The sequence below is a fragment of the Pinus tabuliformis genome, chromosome 3_2, assembly GCF_031772625.1.
Source record: "Pinus tabuliformis cultivar Carrire ecotype Pingquan chromosome 3_2, CPIR1, whole genome shotgun sequence".
Taxonomy (NCBI): domain Eukaryota; kingdom Viridiplantae; phylum Streptophyta; class Pinopsida; order Pinales; family Pinaceae; genus Pinus; species Pinus tabuliformis.
This window is the reverse complement of record NC_142302.1, coordinates 1,249,214,314-1,249,234,262: the sequence shown is the minus strand read 5'-3', so window position 1 is coordinate 1,249,234,262 and position 19,949 is coordinate 1,249,214,314. Positions and strand designations below refer to the sequence as shown.

Here is a 19,949-nt window from a genome sequence, read left to right as displayed (position 1 = left end):
TGTTCGTATCACAAACAAGGGTGATGAACTTGTTTGGGCCAGTGCAAAAAGTGGATATATACACCAAAAGTTGGTTACACTTTCACAATCGTGGTGGAAACTTGTGTGAAAATCAAAATCCCTCCCGCCCCCCGCCCCACCCCCCCCCCCCTTAAAGGCAATGATTCTTATGTGGTCTATTATGAACAGGAAGATCCCGACGTGGGAAGTTCTTCAAAGGCATTACTTTGTTAGTCTTGGTTGGTGTGCTCTTTGTCAAGCCGATGGAGAATTTATTTATCACCTTTTTCTAAATTGTTCTTTCACTCGGCAAATTGGGGATCAATGTAGCTCTATGGAGGCACAAATCGGTCCCTAGTAGGGCCCTTCTACTGAATCTGCATGGCTGCTTCACTAGCTATTGCATGCATCCTCTGGCACTTTTAAAGCTCTTCCCACTGGGGCATTTGGATTTCCCAGAACCAAGCCATATTTTAAGATCATGTTTCTTCTCCAAAGTCTATACAAGCTAAAGCATTGGCCATATTTAGCCACTTTCCACAAGAGAAAGACTCTCGAAGGGTTCATGTTATTAATGATGTGCACCCTGACATGAAAAAATTGTGGGCATTTTTTGACGATGCTTTGGTTGATTCAGGTGACAAGAGTGGGGGCGGTTTTAACCTTTTCCTCTCAAACACTTCATATTTGCATGCCTTTGTGTGATTGGGTGTCGGTTCAAACAATTACGCTGAACTTCTTGCTTGTCAGAATCTACTTGCTTTCACCTTAGAACAAGGTGTTTCTCATCTACAAGTATATGGTGATTCAAAACTTGTGGTCAATTGGATAAATGGTTCACAATCTTGCAGAAACTATCGACTAACTCCTATTCTAGATGAGGTTTTGAGGTTGAAAAATATGTTCTCATTTTTCTCTTGTCATCATATTTACAGGGAACTAAACCAATATGCGGATGGCCTCTCAAAAGAGGATCTTTCTTTGGATCACGATTATTGGCGGATATCAAAATTCCATGAGAACAGAGTATCCACATCTACTTACAGTTACTACTGTGATCCAACATTCAGACAACTTTCATGTTTTGAACTCAAGAGATTGTGGTCCTCCTCTTTATATTTTTATTTTTGCACTTTGTTGTTTCTGGTACTACTACTATCTAGTTACATACGGACTATATTGGCTCTTTCTCGTATTTTTTAATACATTCACTTGTTGGTGAGCTTTAGATGATTTTGTTTAATGGGGATTAATGTTGTTATATGATCTAGGACTATATACTTTTTTGCTCTATATACTTTATGGATATCATTAATGCATACACACTCATATGTTTCTATAATATGTAATTTTTATTTGCATAAATAAAAATTATGTTTCTTTTTTTTTCCTCTTGGAAAAAATAAAAATATTGTTTTTATTAAATTAAAAAACACAAAATTATAATAATATAAAAATAATATATTTAATAAAAAAATAGAATTATAATAATAATACATTTAATAAAATAATATAGATATACAATTACATAAAAGGAAATAATTTAAAAAATTATATTTCCTTCCCCTTTTGTTATATTATCCTCTAATAGTTATAAAATTTCTCCATTATATTATGAAATTGAAACCAAAATAATTGAAATTTAATTTAATAATATTTAAATTTGGATTTTTTTTTTTTAAATTGAAATTATTATAATTAGAATTAATTTTAATAATATTTAAGTTCCAATTTTTTTGCTTCTAAAAGTCAATTTTATTTTTTTGAATTATTTTTAAAAATCAGTGAAATAATTAGTGATAGAGTATATTGTTAAATAATATTTAAGATATTTAATTTAAAATCTCCCAAGTTAATAATAAAAAACAAAAAAATTATTTTATCAAATTAAAATAAAAAATTATAATAATAATATTAAAATTGAAATAAAAAATTATAATACTAATATTAAAATTTAATAAATGTGAAGCCTCACTAACACAATTATTTGAGGATGGGCTTTTTTTTAGCAATGTGATCTAGGATGAAACACGGAGTGGTTATCCTTGTGTTAAGAGAAAAAACGCCATCAGATAACCGATAAAAAACACTCTTTTACTAGACAATTTTAAAGAATCACTTCACTTATCTCCCTCCTGTCAGAGTTCTTAACGGAAAAACGCAAAGAAGAAACCAACGAAGACAACCGGGAGAAAGCTGGAGGCAACATAGGAGAGGAGAGAAAACTGAGTTCAGAAAAATGCATAGCTAACCTCTGGGAGAGTCAAAATCAGTTAAAAAAATATATATGTAATACTCAAATTCTATTAAAAAATATATATTGCTCACAGACCCATGTCAGTGTCGTGTCGGTGATGGCAGTGTCAAATAGAAAATGATAAACTAAGAGAGGTCGGTGGAAAGAAAGATTTGGGAAACTTAAGCACACAAAATTTGGTTGGGAAACAAATTAAAGTGGTAGTACTGAGTTGCTCTGAAAGTTATGGAAATTTAAGTTATATTTAGAGAAAACCGAGCAAGAATTTTTGTAAATCCAAGTTATAGGTGTTAAACTTCAAAATTTTAGGTGTCTTAGACGTTTTTTATGGTGCTGAATACATTTCCACCATTAAAAACACGATTCAAACACTGCCTTTACAAGACTTTTGAAAAAATTTTACCCGGATTCCAGCCACTTTTGGAAAATTAATTTAACTTCACTCATATTCCTTAAATATCAAAATATTCCTAAAATAAATTAGGTATTTAACAAACTTAGTATCTTAATTTTGTTAATTAACTTTTCAAACTTTCTGTATTTAATTACAAGTACAATCAGACTAAGTATAAACACTTCACACATCATACATATTGTGAACATAAACAGTCAATTTGGAAGTTGTACCTTCTTATGGTTTTACTATATCTGCTCGATCTCCTCCTTTTCTCTATCCAGTGCAAATTATGGACTTCTTGATATTTTTTATGTGTAGGCATGACAAGCTCATGTCTTGTTGGGCTAAGACCATCGTGGCAAATTTTTGTTTTTAAAACTCAATTGTTAATCTGTATACTCAATAATTTATTATTAAACCTGCACGTTGCACTTTGTAATTAACTACCTCGTCCTCCATTACAATTTCTATTTCTAACATTCTCTGAATGTCATATAATGTGTTTTTGTTGAAGCAGCGTTTGGTTGAATGTTTTCACATTAAAAATAAAAGTGCTCTAATCCCATATATCACTTGCCTAGTAGCAAGCTCAAAACGAAGTGAGAAGTGGCAAACAGGCTACAATTTTGGAGACCCTTCGATGCCTGGGAGTGCCTGAGTAAAGGGTACTCCATGATTTTCCTTTCTTTCAATGTTAGGGGTTAGGGGTACCCCAAAATTAGAAGCCCTCAAGTTTCTTGTACAGACAAATTCTCCAGATGTGATCATGCTCTAGGAAAACCATGTGCTTCTTGGTCAATGATGGTCGATCCTTGGAGGGTGAAATCCTTGATTAGTTCAAGAGGGAGTTCTGATTACCTCCCAATTTTTCTGTGGATTGATGGTCGTGACGTTAAGCCTCCAGCCTCTAATAATGCTTGGCTTCTTGAGGAGGATTACCTGGTTATCACAGATACTCTGTTTACAGGTACATTGTCTGAATTCATCTGAATGCTAATTATCCGTTGTCAGAGCCTTCTCATCTTATAATACAATCTAAACTAGGCCCTCTTATCTTATATACAAAGGCAATGGAAGCTGAATCAGAAAAAAATTGTTTTGTTTCATTGGGCTTTAAACAATTATATAGCTATGAAAATCAAGTTCAGCATCCAGCATAGCTATAAGTGGTGGCCACTCTCTGCTTCTTGGACTTATCTTGCCTACATGATTTGACTTCCTGGATATTGCCTCTTGTGGATGGAGATCTTGATAAGCAGAGGAGTGTTCTCTCTATTTGGAACCCTCCACCCATAGCAATCTCTCTTTCAAGATGTGAGCAGTAGCTCTGGAAAACACTAACTGTCACCTGCAATCGGAATCGCTGCATGAAGAGAAATTCAATCTCTAGACTATTGATTTCATCAGTTGTTAAGCCTCCCACTTTTGCATAGTATGCATTCCTGTAATGTCTGCATTCATGGCATAAAAGTAGGTAACTCAAAAACCAGTTAAGAAAAAGTTAACAATGTAATTTGTGCAAAAAGGTTTCCATAGCTTAGTTCACATTTTCCTCAATGCTGTCTCTATGTTATCAACATGAAGTAAAATTAATTTTTAAAGATCAAATACTTCACCATCTTTCTCAAAACTATTTTCCTTATCACAAACATCTATTCTGTTAAATATTTTAAATAGATCAATTTATCCGATATAATAAGAGGATGATGGATGGAGTGTCTATTAGAATAGTTGAATATTTCTGAAACTTCAATACAATTCATATCCAAAAACCCTAATAATGACTACCTATACTATTGAATTTCGAAACACTCGTAATGCATAGTTACTTGTTTAGTAAAGGATTCAAAACCATCTTATTTAATGAGAACACTTACAAGTCATCAAGAAACTTAGTAGCAACCATGACACTGGTGATGAGAAGCCTGTGCACATTAAGTGATGTTAAGCGAAACCCAGGATGGTTGAGCATAAGGCGATCTATATAAGCATAGGCTACAACGAACACAGAAGGGCTGCAGTGTGCATATTTGAAGATTCTTTCCAAGTACCTCTGTATGCTCATGTCAGGGATTTGACACGCAGAGAAAACACAGAGGTCTTCTCTTGAGAATATCCTAATCCCTGAAGAAAATAGCAGCCTCTCATTTCTGGCCACTATTCTTTCAAGCAAAGAAGCTAGTACAGAAAGAATCAGGGGACTTGACCCATCTTCACCCTCTGAACGGTATAGATCAGATGAACAGACAGAAGACAGGTCTGACTCTGAATAGGTTTCTATCATATCTAAAGCCATTTGGATTTTTTTCACAACTTTCAATCGATGCAAAAAAACACTATACCCTAAGCAAGGGTTGTATCTGATGAACGAGGAAGCCAATTATGGTGAGAGGAAGGGAAGATGTGGAAGGAGTATTTATAGGTAGCTAAGAAGCGTAATGGGTAATTGGAGAGATAATGAAGAGTGGGGTCTTCCCTTTCCCAACGCAGGTGTCAGGACAACTATTTAGCGAATCCCTGGGCCAAACATCTCACTGTTCTGCTAAATTTGACACCATCACCGACAAACCGTACCGGGGCTTCAATGGCGACCCAATGTGCGCGTGAATGGGTGCTAATAAAATCAGTTGATTCCAGTTTCCAAGATTTGAAGGGCTTAAAATATGGAGCTAAAAGCTGCAAGCTGGAGGACCACGGCTACGAAACCCGTGATTGGCGAATGCGGGAGAAAAACAAAAAAATGAGAGTGTTGGATGATTCCAATTGGGGCAAGCAGATTAGAAGGAAGGAAAGGGAGAAGGAAGCAGCTGTTAATGTAAAGTAAAACCCCTAATCGTTCCGTCCACGGAGGTCCATTTCGTACTTCAAAGCTGCTGCTCACCCAACAACAGCTGGTATTCCACACGACTTATTAATGAAAGTGCACACATAAATTTGGAGCAGACGTTTTTGTATTTTCCATAGGAACTGGGACGATATAATTTTTGGCGAATTTATGAATACGTTTTTTTTCCAAAAGGAAAAAACACATATGTCATTATAATGTGAAGTACTTACACTTTTATATGATTTTATCTTTTCCATACTTTCCAAAATCTGCTAAGGTCCCCTCTAAGTCGACAGTTGTCTTTTTACAAATGACTTTATATGTGTTTTTACAAATAAGGAGTAGTTTTTAAGTGGGATTTTTTGGAATTTTTTATTTAAATTTGGTGAAAAAAATTGTGGCTAAATCTTGATTTCTTTATTTATACTGATTTCTTAGTATATATATAGATTCAGCACCATCAAAATCCATGGAGCACTTCAATTGTGAAGAATTCACTTGTCAAACTTGTGATTTCAATGAATCTTATTAGATTTTCCAAAAAAACTCACTTAAACACTATTCAACAAATTACTATCTAAAAGGAAAATATTTTCTATCGGATTAGTTTTGTTGTTCATATTTAAAGGTCTATCACATTTAAAAAAATTAAGTAAAAGTGAATTTATGAAAAAAAAAACTTATATTATGACCACAGACAACATGGGCAAAAAATTTACATCAGAATTTGATGTTCCCACATGCAAAATACTCCTGCAAAAGCTGTGTATAAATTGTTTAAATTTATGAATTTAAGTTGTTTACAATGTGATTTCTAATATATTGTTTAAATTTATGAATTTAAATTGTTTAAAATGTGATTTATAATGTATAAATAAATTTAACGTGTTGAACAACTTTCGAATATAAATTATATTACTAAATCTTACTATTCCAATAAATTCTTACCTCATTTCAATCAAAATTAACATAAAAATTTACTAGACATTTAATATGAAAACTCATTCTTAAGAGAAATTTTAAAGAATATAGAATGCTACTTAATCGAGGGTGGCATAAAGACACAAGGGCCTAGTTAAACTATTGGGAGATCAACGAAAATGATGCATTGCAAAACATAAATAACATTAAAGATATTGTTACCTCTAAGTTCAAAGAAAAAATGTGGTGTGAGAAAGATTTAGCAACTAAAAGAAAATTAAGTTATTATAAGAAGGTCATCAACCCCATCCTAGAAGATCAAAAGTATCTCTCTATTTTAACTAGCTCAAAGAAGAAAATTAATATAGCAAATATTAGAACGAATTCTCATGAGCTCCATAGTGAAACAGGTCGTTGGGCAGTTCCTAAAACACCATGGATGGAAAGGATCTCCCATATATGTGAGAATAGGAACATCTAGGATGAAAACCACTTCCTCTTAGAATGCCCTGCCTATAACCACATTAGATCTCAGTTTCACAATCTTTGTTACAATACTGACCTTCCTAGCCTTTTACAATGTCAAAATTATAGTGAGCTTGGGAGGCTTCTCTCCAAGCTTTTTGAGCATAGGAATAAAATCTTAAATCAAAATAAATAATTTGTTTCTTTTAGGTCCCATAGACTATTGTTTGGTCTCAGCGGACGTTAACCATCATCATCAATATCAAATTGATTGAAAATTAACATAAAAATTTACTAGACATTTAATATACAAACTCATTCTTAAGAGAAATTTTATAGAATATAGAATGCTACTTAATATCAAATTTCATATATTTTCATTAGTGTTTTTGTTTTGCAAAATTGTCAAGATGAAGAAATACAAAAAATAGCCATGTTTTTGGATTGTAATGGTTTGAACCTTTTGTTGTTTTGCCAAGTTGTTAAGATGGATACATTAAAAAAAAATAGATGATAATTTTTAAGGTCGGTTTTTTTATAACTTTTTAATTCAACGAAACAAATATAATATGGGAAACGAAAGCAAAACTATTATACTAAATATATTAAAGTATTTAAAATAATATTTCTAATTAAATGTTTTTTTATTATAATTATATAAAAATGTATATAAAAATTATTAATATGGAATTTATTTAAAATACTATTTTTAATAAAAAAAATATTGTTTTTTGTTTTATTGGTTTGTATATATTACAATGTAGTATTATATGTATTTGAGCTTTTATTTCTTTTTCTTTGTAAGATAGATATAGGCTTTAGATATATATTGAATTGACAAATTATATAAATTGTACATATTTTTTTTTAAATGATAGTATTCTCTAGATATAAATAAAATAGAGATAGACTTTAGAATACACATTGAATTGACAAATTATATGAATTGAACATATTTATTGAGTTGTACTTGTATATAATCAAGAGGTTGGTGGTTTTTGTTTACGAAATATTTTTTTAGTATCGTTTGCCTAACTTTTCTATTATCTTCTTTCATACAAATGTTTATATAATTAATGATATTTTTTGTTAAATTTCTTCATTAATTTTTCTTTATCCAATTCATATGAGTTAGCTATCAATCTTTTATTTTGAATAGATTACAAAGTAATGATTTCCATACTTTACTTTAAATAAATATATTACAAATAGACATAATATTTATCTTTCTAATAATAACATATAAACTATAAAAAAATTATAATTATATTTTAGGTTTTTGAAATATTATTATTTATAGATAATCTTTTAATAATAAAAAAAATAGTATTTGTTTCTTGTTTTTTTGGTCTTTTTTGGCTTGGATCCCTAAAAGAGTTTTAGAACACATTAGGAGGGTTTGCTATAAAATTTTATGGTATGGTTCTAATTTTGAGACCACTCTCCCTTAGGTGGGCTGGGACAGAATAGCAAAGCCAAAGGCATTTAGTGGTTGGGATCTAAAGAACATTTTCCATTTTTCTCATGCTCTAGCAACTAAATGTGGCTCACATATTCTCATTACTCAGAGTCTTTGGACCATGGTTGTTATTGACAAATATATATCACCCCTTATGATAGAGGTTTGGGTGTGAGGATCAGATAAACCTCGTCAAAATATCTTTGTAATCTGGAGAGATTTATTGAATAGTTTTGAAACTATTCGCAGTAATCTTGTATGGTGAGTCGGATCGGGTCTTCGGGTTTGTCTAGGTCTTTACCCATGACCAGGCTCTCATCTGATCGTATCCTCCCAACCCATCTAATTGATTTTCTTTGTGATCATGGGATTTCAAAACTCACACGAATTGTGAACCCAACAACTACATCCATATTGTAAGGACCTGTAGTCCTTGAACGGCTCCGCCCGAAGTGTGACCACGACCGAACGGAGGCGTGCGGTTGAAGGCTTGAACAAACAACGTTCCGGCTTGATGAGCGAGCTCGACTAAGGCGTGTGAAGTGTTATGTCATAATGCGAAGTGCGTAGATGAGGGCGAGTTGGATTTATATGGCGTGGGGAGCGGTTGGCTCAACCCATGGGCCAACCAACAAACATGACAGGCCGACCGATGGTTGGAAGCGTTTGGAGGATGGCCGACTCACATTTGCGATAATGTTTGAGGGCGTGGGCAGGTCGGCTAGGTAGCTGCGACCTCGCCCTACGCTCATATATATTGGAGATACGTGGATGACATTTGAACAATCACTCATCGCTCAACAAGCATCTTCGCTCATCCAACAAAAGGAGAAGTGTGTGGGAATAAGAGGTGGCCGTAGCAATATAAGGAGGTCGCATAAGGTGATGTGCCCAACCTTAGGCGAGGCTACACGAAGGAAAACGTGCTGTCTTAGTTTTGGGTGAGGGCGCGGGCAGGGGTCGCCCGCTGAACGAAGAGAAGGGCGTGCACGGGTGTGTGGCGCCCAGGTTGTGCAAAGGAGCGCCTGACGGTAAGGGCGTGGGCGCCCGGTTTGTGCGACGACTTGGCACGGGTTCTTGGGTGACTCGGGTGAGCGCCCGCCTGTCATGCAATTGTGCACGGTGTGACTTGGTGAAGTGTTGAGATTGTGAACGGAGGTGTGACTCGTGCGGAGGCGCCCGTGTGTGGCGACTTGGTTACGACGAGGCGCGCCCAAGTTGGGCAAACAACACAATCGTGCGACAAGGTGAACGAAGGGTTGGTGAGTCGTGCGGCGACCGTGCGGAGGTGCCGACGAGCTGGGCAACCGAGTTTGCCAAAGTTGTGAAAATTGGCTAAGTGTAAATTTGGGGTTTCCTAAGATTTAACTTGTACTTTGTAGAAGTGAAGATTGTATAATATATTGATTCGGGCAGACTCATATTGCAGGGAGTTGCCCTTCCCTTTATACTGTGTGCATTTCTCTTGTATAATGCTGTTTATGTGAATGTTATGGGCTTTCACTTGTATAAAGGATAAAAATAATACTTGGTAACAAAAATAAAACTAAGTATGGAATGTTAGGCATAATATACAATCGTAAGTATTGGTGAAAATAAAATGATTGGTAGTGCCGCACCTCGCTATAATCGGTTGAAAGACTACTGCAAGTGTAGGGGCATGACAGGTGGTATCAGAGCTAGTGCCGGAGAGCTGGTGCTAGTGTTGAAGCGTTGAAGCTGATACACACCTACACTTCGTGACAGGTGGTATTAGAGCTAGTGAACTGAATCAAGGAGCTGATTCTACAAAGACCGAAGACTTGGCAGGGAGCTCAAGTTTTGTAGGTGACAGGTGGAATATCAGGGTGATTTAGGTGAATGGTGAAACAGGTTTAGCAGAGGTGAATCTTAGTGCTTAGACCAAGTTGAACAAGAAGGCATGGCAAGTTTGGAAGAATGCGAAGGGAAGCTCTTGCTTACCTTATACAGGTTAAAGCGGTTGAAAGAAGAGAACCCCTGGATTCAAAAGGAACTTGAAGTCTTGGAAAAGAATGTTGAAGACGTACTTCTTCAACTTGGTTGGACAATGGAGCAAGTTGAAGTTGCAGATTGTTCTAACAAGGAAGAGGAAGCTGTGATGATTGAGGATGTTGCAGATATGACAACGATGGAGGACGAACTTGAGGTTGATCAAGTTGGACCAGGATCGTGCAGTTTGCAGACATGGATGGATGAGGATACTCACATGGAGGAGCCTCATGATGATGATGTAAGTATTGTTGATACTTGTGTTTCATTTGAGCATTTGGTGGATGGACCGTATGCAGGGAAGGGAAAAATCAGTTTGCCAATGCCAAGGAGGATCATACCATGGATGACTACGATGAGACCTTGTATGGAGAAGCAAGGATTGTTGATTGTTGCAGGACTTGTTGAGGTTGTTTGTGACCCTATGGTAGAAGGTACAAAGGCCCGTGACAAGGGAGGAACATGATGATTGTTGCGGAGGGTTGGGTCATGCTTTAGCCACATGGAGAATTGGCTAAGTGCTTGGCATGACTCATGGACAGATTGAAGGGCACACACTTGAGGTATGATGATGCTTGGGTGGATTTCTCATGGCCGAGATCAAGAGATAGTCTTGGTGGAACCTTCAGTGGGGGAGCTATGATGGAAGGGACTCGTGATGATGATGATATGGTTGGGTGACCGAGTTCACTAGATCGAATATGCAGACTTGGATGAGGATGACCGATTGTTGTGATGGGTCCACTTGGTTGGACTACATGGGCAACTTATTCATGGACATCAGGTTGGAGACATGGAGCATGGCAGTCTATGCAGGGACATTATGCAAGAGCACTTGTAGAGGTGTCACTTATAGGCATCCAATGAGGAGTGCCAAGGCAGGGATCTTGTGCTGGTGGATTTGCTGTTGTGACATGGAGATGTTTTACTTATGAGTCGATGGAGAGGTTGTGCACTCTTGTACAACAAGGCCATGGACTTGGATGAAGTTGTGAGCAGACTATGGAGCATTCCTACTACATGGGAGCTGAGGCATCTTGCATAGACCTTTGGGCCGAGATTTGCATGCTTGCTGAGATGTTGGTTGGAGATGACTCATGGAGCTCATGATGGCATGAGGTTGTGACTTTGGGGCTTCATATATGGTGGACTTAGAGGATCTGATGCATTGGGGAGCTGAGGTCAGAGACTTTGATGTAGGATGGGGTGCATACTTTCAAGTACATGTATGGGAATGGCTTGAAAGAGTGACTTGATGTGGAGGATCGATATGAGACACTTTGGAGTGATGAAATTACAACGATGATGATGCCTTGGTGGCAACACTTGGGCATGGGTTGAGCCGGGACTCAACCACTTTTGGACACATGGGAGCTGATTAATCTATGATCATGGGCAGCACATGGATAGATGAGACAGGTGTATACTTGTTTCTATGACAGACTTGAGGGATGGGACATACAGATATGATGGAGGTTGCTTCATGGACCTGAATGTGGCACATCAAGAGTCAGAATTTGATGAGATGGTCTCTTCAAGTTGAGGAGGCACACATATGGATGATGATGTTGGGGTAGATGTAGCTGATTTCATGCAGCACATTAGTACTAGACATCATGGACAACATGTTGCAGATGAGATGAGGACTACTTCATGGACCTGAGCATGGCTTACACTTATATGGAGATGGATTCTTGATCGAGTTGAGGATGTGACGGAAGTTTTGAGAAACGACTGATGGTGGCATGAGGATGTTCACTCTCATGGTTTGAGCGTGACGGTTGGATTAGCTACCCAACTAGTTCAGACATGGGGTCGCGAAGTGTGCAGAGATATGTTAGCATTGTGTTGGAGTATCATGGCAGCAGTTCACATGAGGACGATACATGATGAGGTCGACACGGGAGGTTGCAGGAAGCATGCAGGTTGAGATGGAGGGGCCAGCCTTCCACGATGGAGAGCAGCACGTGGAGATTGTGACAGGGTGGTCGATGGTCATGGATTGAGATGATTTCCGATGTATGACATACCGATGGGGTGTATACCTTGGTATGGTGATCTTGGTGACAGATGGTTACTAGGACGAGACATGATGGAGACGGTGGTTCTACATATGTTGCAAGGATGTTTGCAGTATGTGGAGGAGTTGACATCATGGATGAGACAATTATTATTAATCTTGGTGGATGGCTACCAGGATGATATGTTGTCGAGGACGACAACGACTTCAGGTGGAGGAGGATGTAAGGACCTGCAGTCCTTGAACGGTTCCGCCCAAAGTGTGACTGCGACCGAACGGAGGGCGCGTGGTTGAAGGCTTGAACGAACAACGTTCCGGCTTGATGAGCGAGCTCGACTAAGGCATGTGAAGTGTTATGTCATAATGCGAAGTGCGTAGATGAGGGTGAGCTGGATTTATATGGCGTGGGGAGCGGTTGGCTCAACCCATGGGCTGACCAACATACATGACAGCCCGATCGATGGTTGGAAGCGTTTGGAGGATGGCGACTCACATTTGCGATAATGTTTGAGGGCGTGGGCAGGTTGGCTGGGTAGCTGCGACCTCGCCCTACGCTCATATATATTAGAGATACGTGGATGGAATTTGAACAATCACTCATCGCTCAACAAGAATCTTCGCTCATCCAACAAAAGGAGAAGTGCATGGGAATAAGAGGTGGTCGCAACAATATAAGGAGGTCGCATAAGGTGATGCGCCCAACCTTGGGCGAGGCTACACGAAGGAAAACACGCTGTCTTAGTTTTGGGTGAGGGCGCAGGTAGGGGTCGCCCGCCAAATGAAGAGAAGGGCGTGCATGAGTGTGTAGCGCTTAGGTTTTGCGAAGGAGCGCCCGACGGTAAATAAGGGCGTGGGCGCCCGGTTTGTGCGACGACTTGGCACGGGTCCTTGGGTGACTCGGGTGAGCGCCCGCTCGTCGTGCAAGTGTGCACGGTGTGACTTGGTGAAGTGTTGAGATTGTGAACAGAGGTGTGACTCGTGCGGAGGCACCCGTGTGTGGCGACTTGGTTACGACGAGGCGCACCCAAGTTGGGCAAACAACACGATCGTGCGACAAGGTGAACGAAGGGTTGGTGAGTCGTGCAGCGACCGTGCGAAGGTGCCGGCAAGCTGGGCAACCGAGTTTTCCGAAGTTGTGAAAATTGGCTAAGTGTAAATTTGGGGTTTCCCAAGATTTAACTTGTACTTGTAAAAGTGAAGATTGTATAATATATTGATTCGGGTAGACTCATATTGCAGGGAGTTGCCCCTCCCTTTATACTGTTGTGCATTTCTCTTGTATAATGTTATTTATGTGAATGTTATGGGCTTTCACTTGTATAAAGGATAAAAATAATACTTGGTAACAAAAATAAAACTAAGTATGGAATGTTAGGCGTAGTCTACAATCGTAAGTATTGGTGAAAAGAAAATGATTGGTAGTGTCGCACCTTGCTATAAGCGGTTGAAAGACTACCGCAGGTGTAGGGGTGTGACACATATGGTGTCAAGGGTGGAAATCAGGGATCGGTCTAGGCATTCCTGCACAGTTCACTGAACAATGGAATATTTATATCAATGCCTTAAAGGTTGGTCATGTTCGTATCACAGACATGGATGATGAACTTGTTTGGGCCCTGGTGCAAAAAGCAGATAAATACACCAAAAATTGGTTACACTTTTATTTCATTTGAACGACTTCCCAATGTCACACAATGGTGGTGGAAACTTGTGTGGAAATAAACCCCCCCCCCCCAAAGGCAATGATTCTTATGTGGTGTATTATGAACAAGAAGGTCCCAACTTGGGAAGTTCTTCAAAGGTGTTACTATGTCAGTCCTAGCTGGTGTGCTCTTTGTTAGGCTTATGGAGAATCTATTTATCACCTTTTTTCTAAATTTTTCTTTCACTTGGAAAATTTGGGATCACTGCAGATATGTGGAGGCACAAATCGGTCCCTGGCAGGGCCCTTTTATTGATATGCATGGATTCACTGGCTATTGGTTGCATCCTCTCACACTGTTAAAGCTCTTCCTCTTATCATCCACTAGGGAATTTGGATTGCCTGGATCCGAGCCATCCTTCAAGATCATGTTTCTTCTCCAAAGTCTATAACAAGTGAAGCATTGGCCATATTTAGCCACTTTCCACAAGAGAAAGACTCTCAAATGGTTCGTGTTATTATTGATGTGCACCCTGACAAGACAAAAGTTTGGGCATTTTTGGACAATGCTTTAGTTAATTCGGGTGACAGAAGCAGGGGTGGTTTTAACCTTTTCCTCTCAAACACTTCATATTTTCATGCCTTAGTGGGATTGGGTGTTGGTTCAAACAATTATGTTGAACTTCTTGCTTGTCAGAATCTACTTGCTTTTGCCTTCGAACAAGGTGTTTCTCATCTACAAGTATATGGTGATTCAAAACTTGTGGTCAATTGGTTAAATGGTTCACAATATTATAGAAACTATCAATTAGCCTGGGCTATTTTAGATGAGATTCTGAGGTTGAAAAATATGCTCTCATTTTTCTCTTGTCATCATATTTATAGGGAACTAAAACAATGTGGAGATGACCTCTCCAAAGAGGCTCTTTCTTCGGATCAATATTATTAGCGGATATCGAAATTCCATGAGGGCAGGGTGTCCATGTCTACTCACAGTCGCTACTCTGATCGAGCATAGCTTTCATGATTTCATTGTAATAGATCGTGATCCTACTCTTTATATTTTTATTTTTGCACTTTGTTATGGTACTTCTACTATCTTTATATTGACTCTTTCTCGCATTTTTTAATGCACTCACTCATTGGTGAGTTTTAGATGATTTTGTTTTATGAAGATTAATGTTGTTATATGATTTCAGGTTGTATATATTTTTGCTCTATATATTCTATGGATGACAATAATGCATACACACCCCTCTGTATCTACAAAATGTAATTTTTATTTGCATAAATAAAAATTAAGGTTTTTATCTCTAGAAAAAAATAAAAATAATATTTTTATTAAATCAAAAGAAAAATAAAAACAAAATTATATATCTATATCTATATATATATATACAATTATTTAAAAAATTAATTAAAAATAAAAAATGATATCTCCTCGAACTTTGTCCATTATATTATGAAATAGAAACCCTGAAAAATGAAATTTAATTTAATAATATTTAAGTAGTAGTAGTTGTTGTTGTTGTTATTATTATTATTATTATTATTATTATTATTATTATTATTATTATTAAAAATAAAATATATCAATAAAATAATTAGTGATAAGGTATTTTGTTAAATAATTTTTGCATAACTATATTAAAGTTAGAATTTCAATAAGTTAATAATAATAAAAATTAATAAAAAAAATATTATTTTATCAAATTAAAATAGAAAATTATAAAATTAAAAATATTAAAACTTAATAATAAAAAAAATTCCAAAATAAAAGTGTATATATATATGTATATATATATATATATATATATATAAAAATATATATATATATATATATATATATATATATATATATATATATATATAAAGTAATATAATTATTTTTTCAGTTATTTTAGTGTGATTTTTTGAAATTTTTTTTTGGGTTTTTTCAGGTCTAATTTCTCTAAAATTTGGCAATAATTTATTGAAATCACAAGTTTGATAGGTAACCCCTGTAAAATCAAAGTGCACTGGTTTTTTTAGGGTGTTGAATCCATATATACACTCAAAAAACTAGTTTAAGTAATACAAATGAAGATTTCACCTCAATTTTGTTAATCGGATTTGGGCACCCGAAAATCCAAAAAATCACAATAGAGACAACTCTATTATTTTTATGACAAAATGAGAATTTTTATTCTCTTTTAATTTAAATTTTGTATTTTTGTTATAATTAAAATTAAGATTATATATTTTTTTCTAAAGGAAAAAAACATAATATTTCATTATAATAAAATACAATATCTTACATGCCCATGACATTCCAAGAGATATGGGCAACTAGGATGTCCATGTAGATATTTATTATTAAGTATATATATAAAAAGCCAGATAAAAATAAGTTTCATATGTATCCCTAACAACCTCCTATCCTCCTATGTTCATAGTATTTAAATTTTTATAAATAAATCTCAATATTATGTCATAAAAAAAAGAAAAGTAAAAAGAAAAGCAATTTTTAATCCATTTTTAATTTTATGTTTTGAAAATTTATTTTTAAATTTTTAAATATCATAGAATTTCACAAATAAAATTATAAAAAATTACAAATTAGTTTTAAAATTTTGTATCTTCTTTTACCACTAAAAAGATCACAACTACATACCAAATATTCCATCTTAGAAATAATACTTCCAAATCCATATTACCAATTAAATTAGATTTAAACACACTTTTCATTCATTTCAACTCTAATTATGGCTTTCCAACTTTGAAATGCTAAGGGTTTAAAAACTTTCACTGCAAGCTATACTCATTAAAGTTTACATTTTCAATTAATAAATTTTGATAAATTGATATAAATGATATGACTTTTTATTTTCAAAAATGATCTCAATCAATCTTATTCTATGAAAATGTGAATATCTTTTTTCTCTAAACTTGTAGAACCAAACCACTACACACTATATACTAGGAACTAAAATGGAAATACCTTTATTTTCACAGTAGATTTCACAACATTTATGAAATTTTATGTATATGAATAAAGTCAAACAGTTCACCTTATTCTTACTTATTAGAAAATTCCAAAATTTACTAAACAAAAATGAGTATATTATTATTATTATTATCTAATTTTAAGTTCACTGCTAAACTAGAGACCAAATTAATGTATGAGACCCTTTGTTTGTGAAACAAAAGACCCACTTCAATACAACTATTTGACTAAAAAAATCAACAAAAATATAGTGTTCAACCAAGCCAGATCATAAAAATAGTCCCATAAAAGTCTCTCTTTAAAATATTATTTCATTTCTACTATAACGGTGTAAGTTTTATAATTTCGGTAAACCGGAGTGAGGTAAACAAGTTCTTAAAGTTTTTGATCCCCACTCTCATCATGGCTGACAGATCCATATGCAACGAAAAATGTGAGTAAGTGCAGCTGGCCATAAGTTATCAGCCAGCTCGTGATCCAACCGGCGTTGGCGTTATATGTAACAGTCAAATTCAATTAAAAAAGATTTTATTGCTCACAGACCCATGTCAGTGTCGTGTCGTTTCGGTGATGCCAGTGTTAAATAGAAAATAATAAAGTAAGAGATGTCAGTGGAAGGAAATATTTGGGAAACTTCAGCACACAAAATCTGAGTCTGATCAGAAAGACACTAATACTTATAATATTAACACAACAAACAAATCTCTTCTTTATGGTGGTAGAACTAGCTGCCCGGAAATTTACCTGTTGATATCATTTCATGGGCCTTGGGAAATGGGAACCGCAGAGCAAAGTTGATTGATGGTCATCTTACACTACTAATCAAGTTGACAAATTGTAAGTATAATTAGAATTTACAGAGGAGAACCTCCTCATAAACGATTGGAATTTCAATGTAACCAGTCAAGTTGGCCATTTTTATGTAAATTAGTGGAAACCTTTTCATGTGTATTTAGTGGAAAGTTGATTGATTTCCAGAGGAACTTCACCTGGTGTCTAACACTCCCAGTCAAGTTGACAATTTGTATGTATAGTCAGAATATACAGAGGAGAACCTCTTCATGTGTTCAGCCTAACTAGTCAAGTTGACAACCTTCTAATCAATAATATGTATAAATAATCAGCTGGAACCTTCTCATGTGTTCAGCGTACCTAGTCAAGTTAGCCATTTCTATATGTAGTGAGCTAAAACTTCTACATGTATGTATTATAATTATTCAAGTGTGCAATTATTCAAGTGTGCAATTGCAGGTATACTTGGAAAAAAATTGACTTTTTCCCATTTCCCTAAGGGTGTTTTAAAAAAAAAAACTTTTTTTATAGAATATGTTTTTTTTCAATTTGAGTTTTAGTTGATTACAAATTGAGACATTTAATAAATTTGGTATAATGTTAATAATTGATTTTCAAAATAAGTTGAGTGTAGATTTGAAATATTTTAAAAATCAAATAAATATAAATAAAAGTTTAACTATTTACTTTATTTTATATTAAATTTCTAAATTGTTCTTAAATCTAAATAAACATTTTACTGTATATTCATTTTTCTATTAAATATATAAATTTTATTATTTCATAATATTTATAATCAACTATTTCAAATAAATCATAAACTTTTCCAACCATAAAATATGGTTCATTATTAAAACAAAATAAATTATATTTTATAATTCGAAATTAATAAAACTACAAAACATAAATATCATTTATCCAAAATAACTTATTATAAAAGACAAAAACCTATATTTCAAAAAAATTTGCTATGTATAGAAATACCATCATTTAATAGATTAAATATATTCCTATGAGCCAACTTTAATCAGTTAAAATTGAATATGACTCTACTGTGCCCATAACTGGTAGCTCCTCTGACTAATGGACACGCTGGTCCTCAACAAAATAAACAAATGTGCGTGCAGGGAAAATCACCTCTCATAAATTTTAACAAATTCTCATAAATTCTAACAAATTTTATGAGAAGCTTCTTGATCTTGTACTACTATACTGTTTCCAATCTCAAGACAACGACATCGAAAGAATCACCCGTTACAAATTCCTAGATGCCAGCCTCTCTCTCATCACATATTTTTGTCATACATGCACAAAGGTTAAAAAATTATTAAATAGTAAGTCCACCAATCCCTAAAGTAACTATGGGAATTCAAGGTTGGGTGAAAATATATTGAATTTTGCTATATTTTAAAACATTTATGTAAATCCACGTATAACTTTTGACACAATTTTTTGGAGTCAACTAATGAGGGAAGGAATTGACTCGACAGTTAAAAGTGGTTGGAATCCGGGCAAAAAAATTTAAAAAATCTTGTAGTGTTTGAATCGTATTTTTGATGGTGGAAATGGATTCAACACCATCAAAAACTTCTAGAACACCTAAAATTTTGAAGTTTAACAACTATAACTTGGATTTACAAAAATCCTTGCCGAAATTTTCATAACTTTCCAGGCAACTCTTCTGCGTTGTTAGACTATACCAAATTTTTTTGGGATGCATCTACAAAAGTTCAAAATTTATCAAATGGTAAGTCCAAAGATCTTGAAGTAACTATATATGTGAAGTAATTATGGGAATTGAAGGTTGGGTGAGAATATATTGAATTTTGTTATATTTTAAAATATTTATGTAAATTTATATTAAATGTGAATATATTAGTACAATTATATTTATTAATATGGTTGATATATGTAGATAGGTATATCAAGTGGGTTTTAGAAGGTAGCACTCAACAACGGACCACCTCGTTACGCTTAGGAACATTGTGGAGGAATGCCGCAATGATAAATCCAATCTCTTCTGTTGCTTTGTGGACTTGTTGTGGCCACAACTACCACCCTATTAAAACATGCTCTGATAGCAAATTTTCAATGGGTTCCCCCAGAAGTTCGATCTTTCAGCTTTCGGAATGATCTATTTTATCACATGGATGTTAACTCCTAGCCGAATCAA

General features: G+C 35.2%; 1 protein-coding gene across 1 annotated transcript; it reads right to left on the bottom strand.

Moving 5' to 3' along the window:
* Positions 1–3,189: 3,189 nt before the first annotated feature.
* Positions 3,190–5,373, bottom strand: LOC149185261 (cyclin-U2-1-like). Its single transcript, XM_089419067.1, has 2 exons — positions 4,532–5,373; positions 3,190–4,105 (listed from the first exon to the last, which is right to left on the bottom strand). Exons 1-2 carry the CDS (start codon positions 4,948–4,950, stop codon positions 3,799–3,801), a joined length of 726 nt encoding a protein of 241 aa, XP_089275193.1. The 5' UTR covers positions 4,951–5,373; the 3' UTR covers positions 3,190–3,798.
* Between the last annotated feature and the right edge of the window lie 14,576 nt (positions 5,374–19,949).

What these genes read in the sequence shown, in the direction of transcription:
- LOC149185261 (XM_089419067.1), bottom strand. Translation starts at nt 4,950, where the DNA reads ATGGCTTTAGATATGATAGAAACCTATTCAGAGTCAGACCTGTCTTCT. An exon ending in ACTAAGTTTCTTGATGACTT is followed by an intron (nt 4,106 to 4,531) that starts GTAAGTGTTCTC and finishes CCATGAATGCAG; the next exon opens with ACATTACAGGAATGCATACT.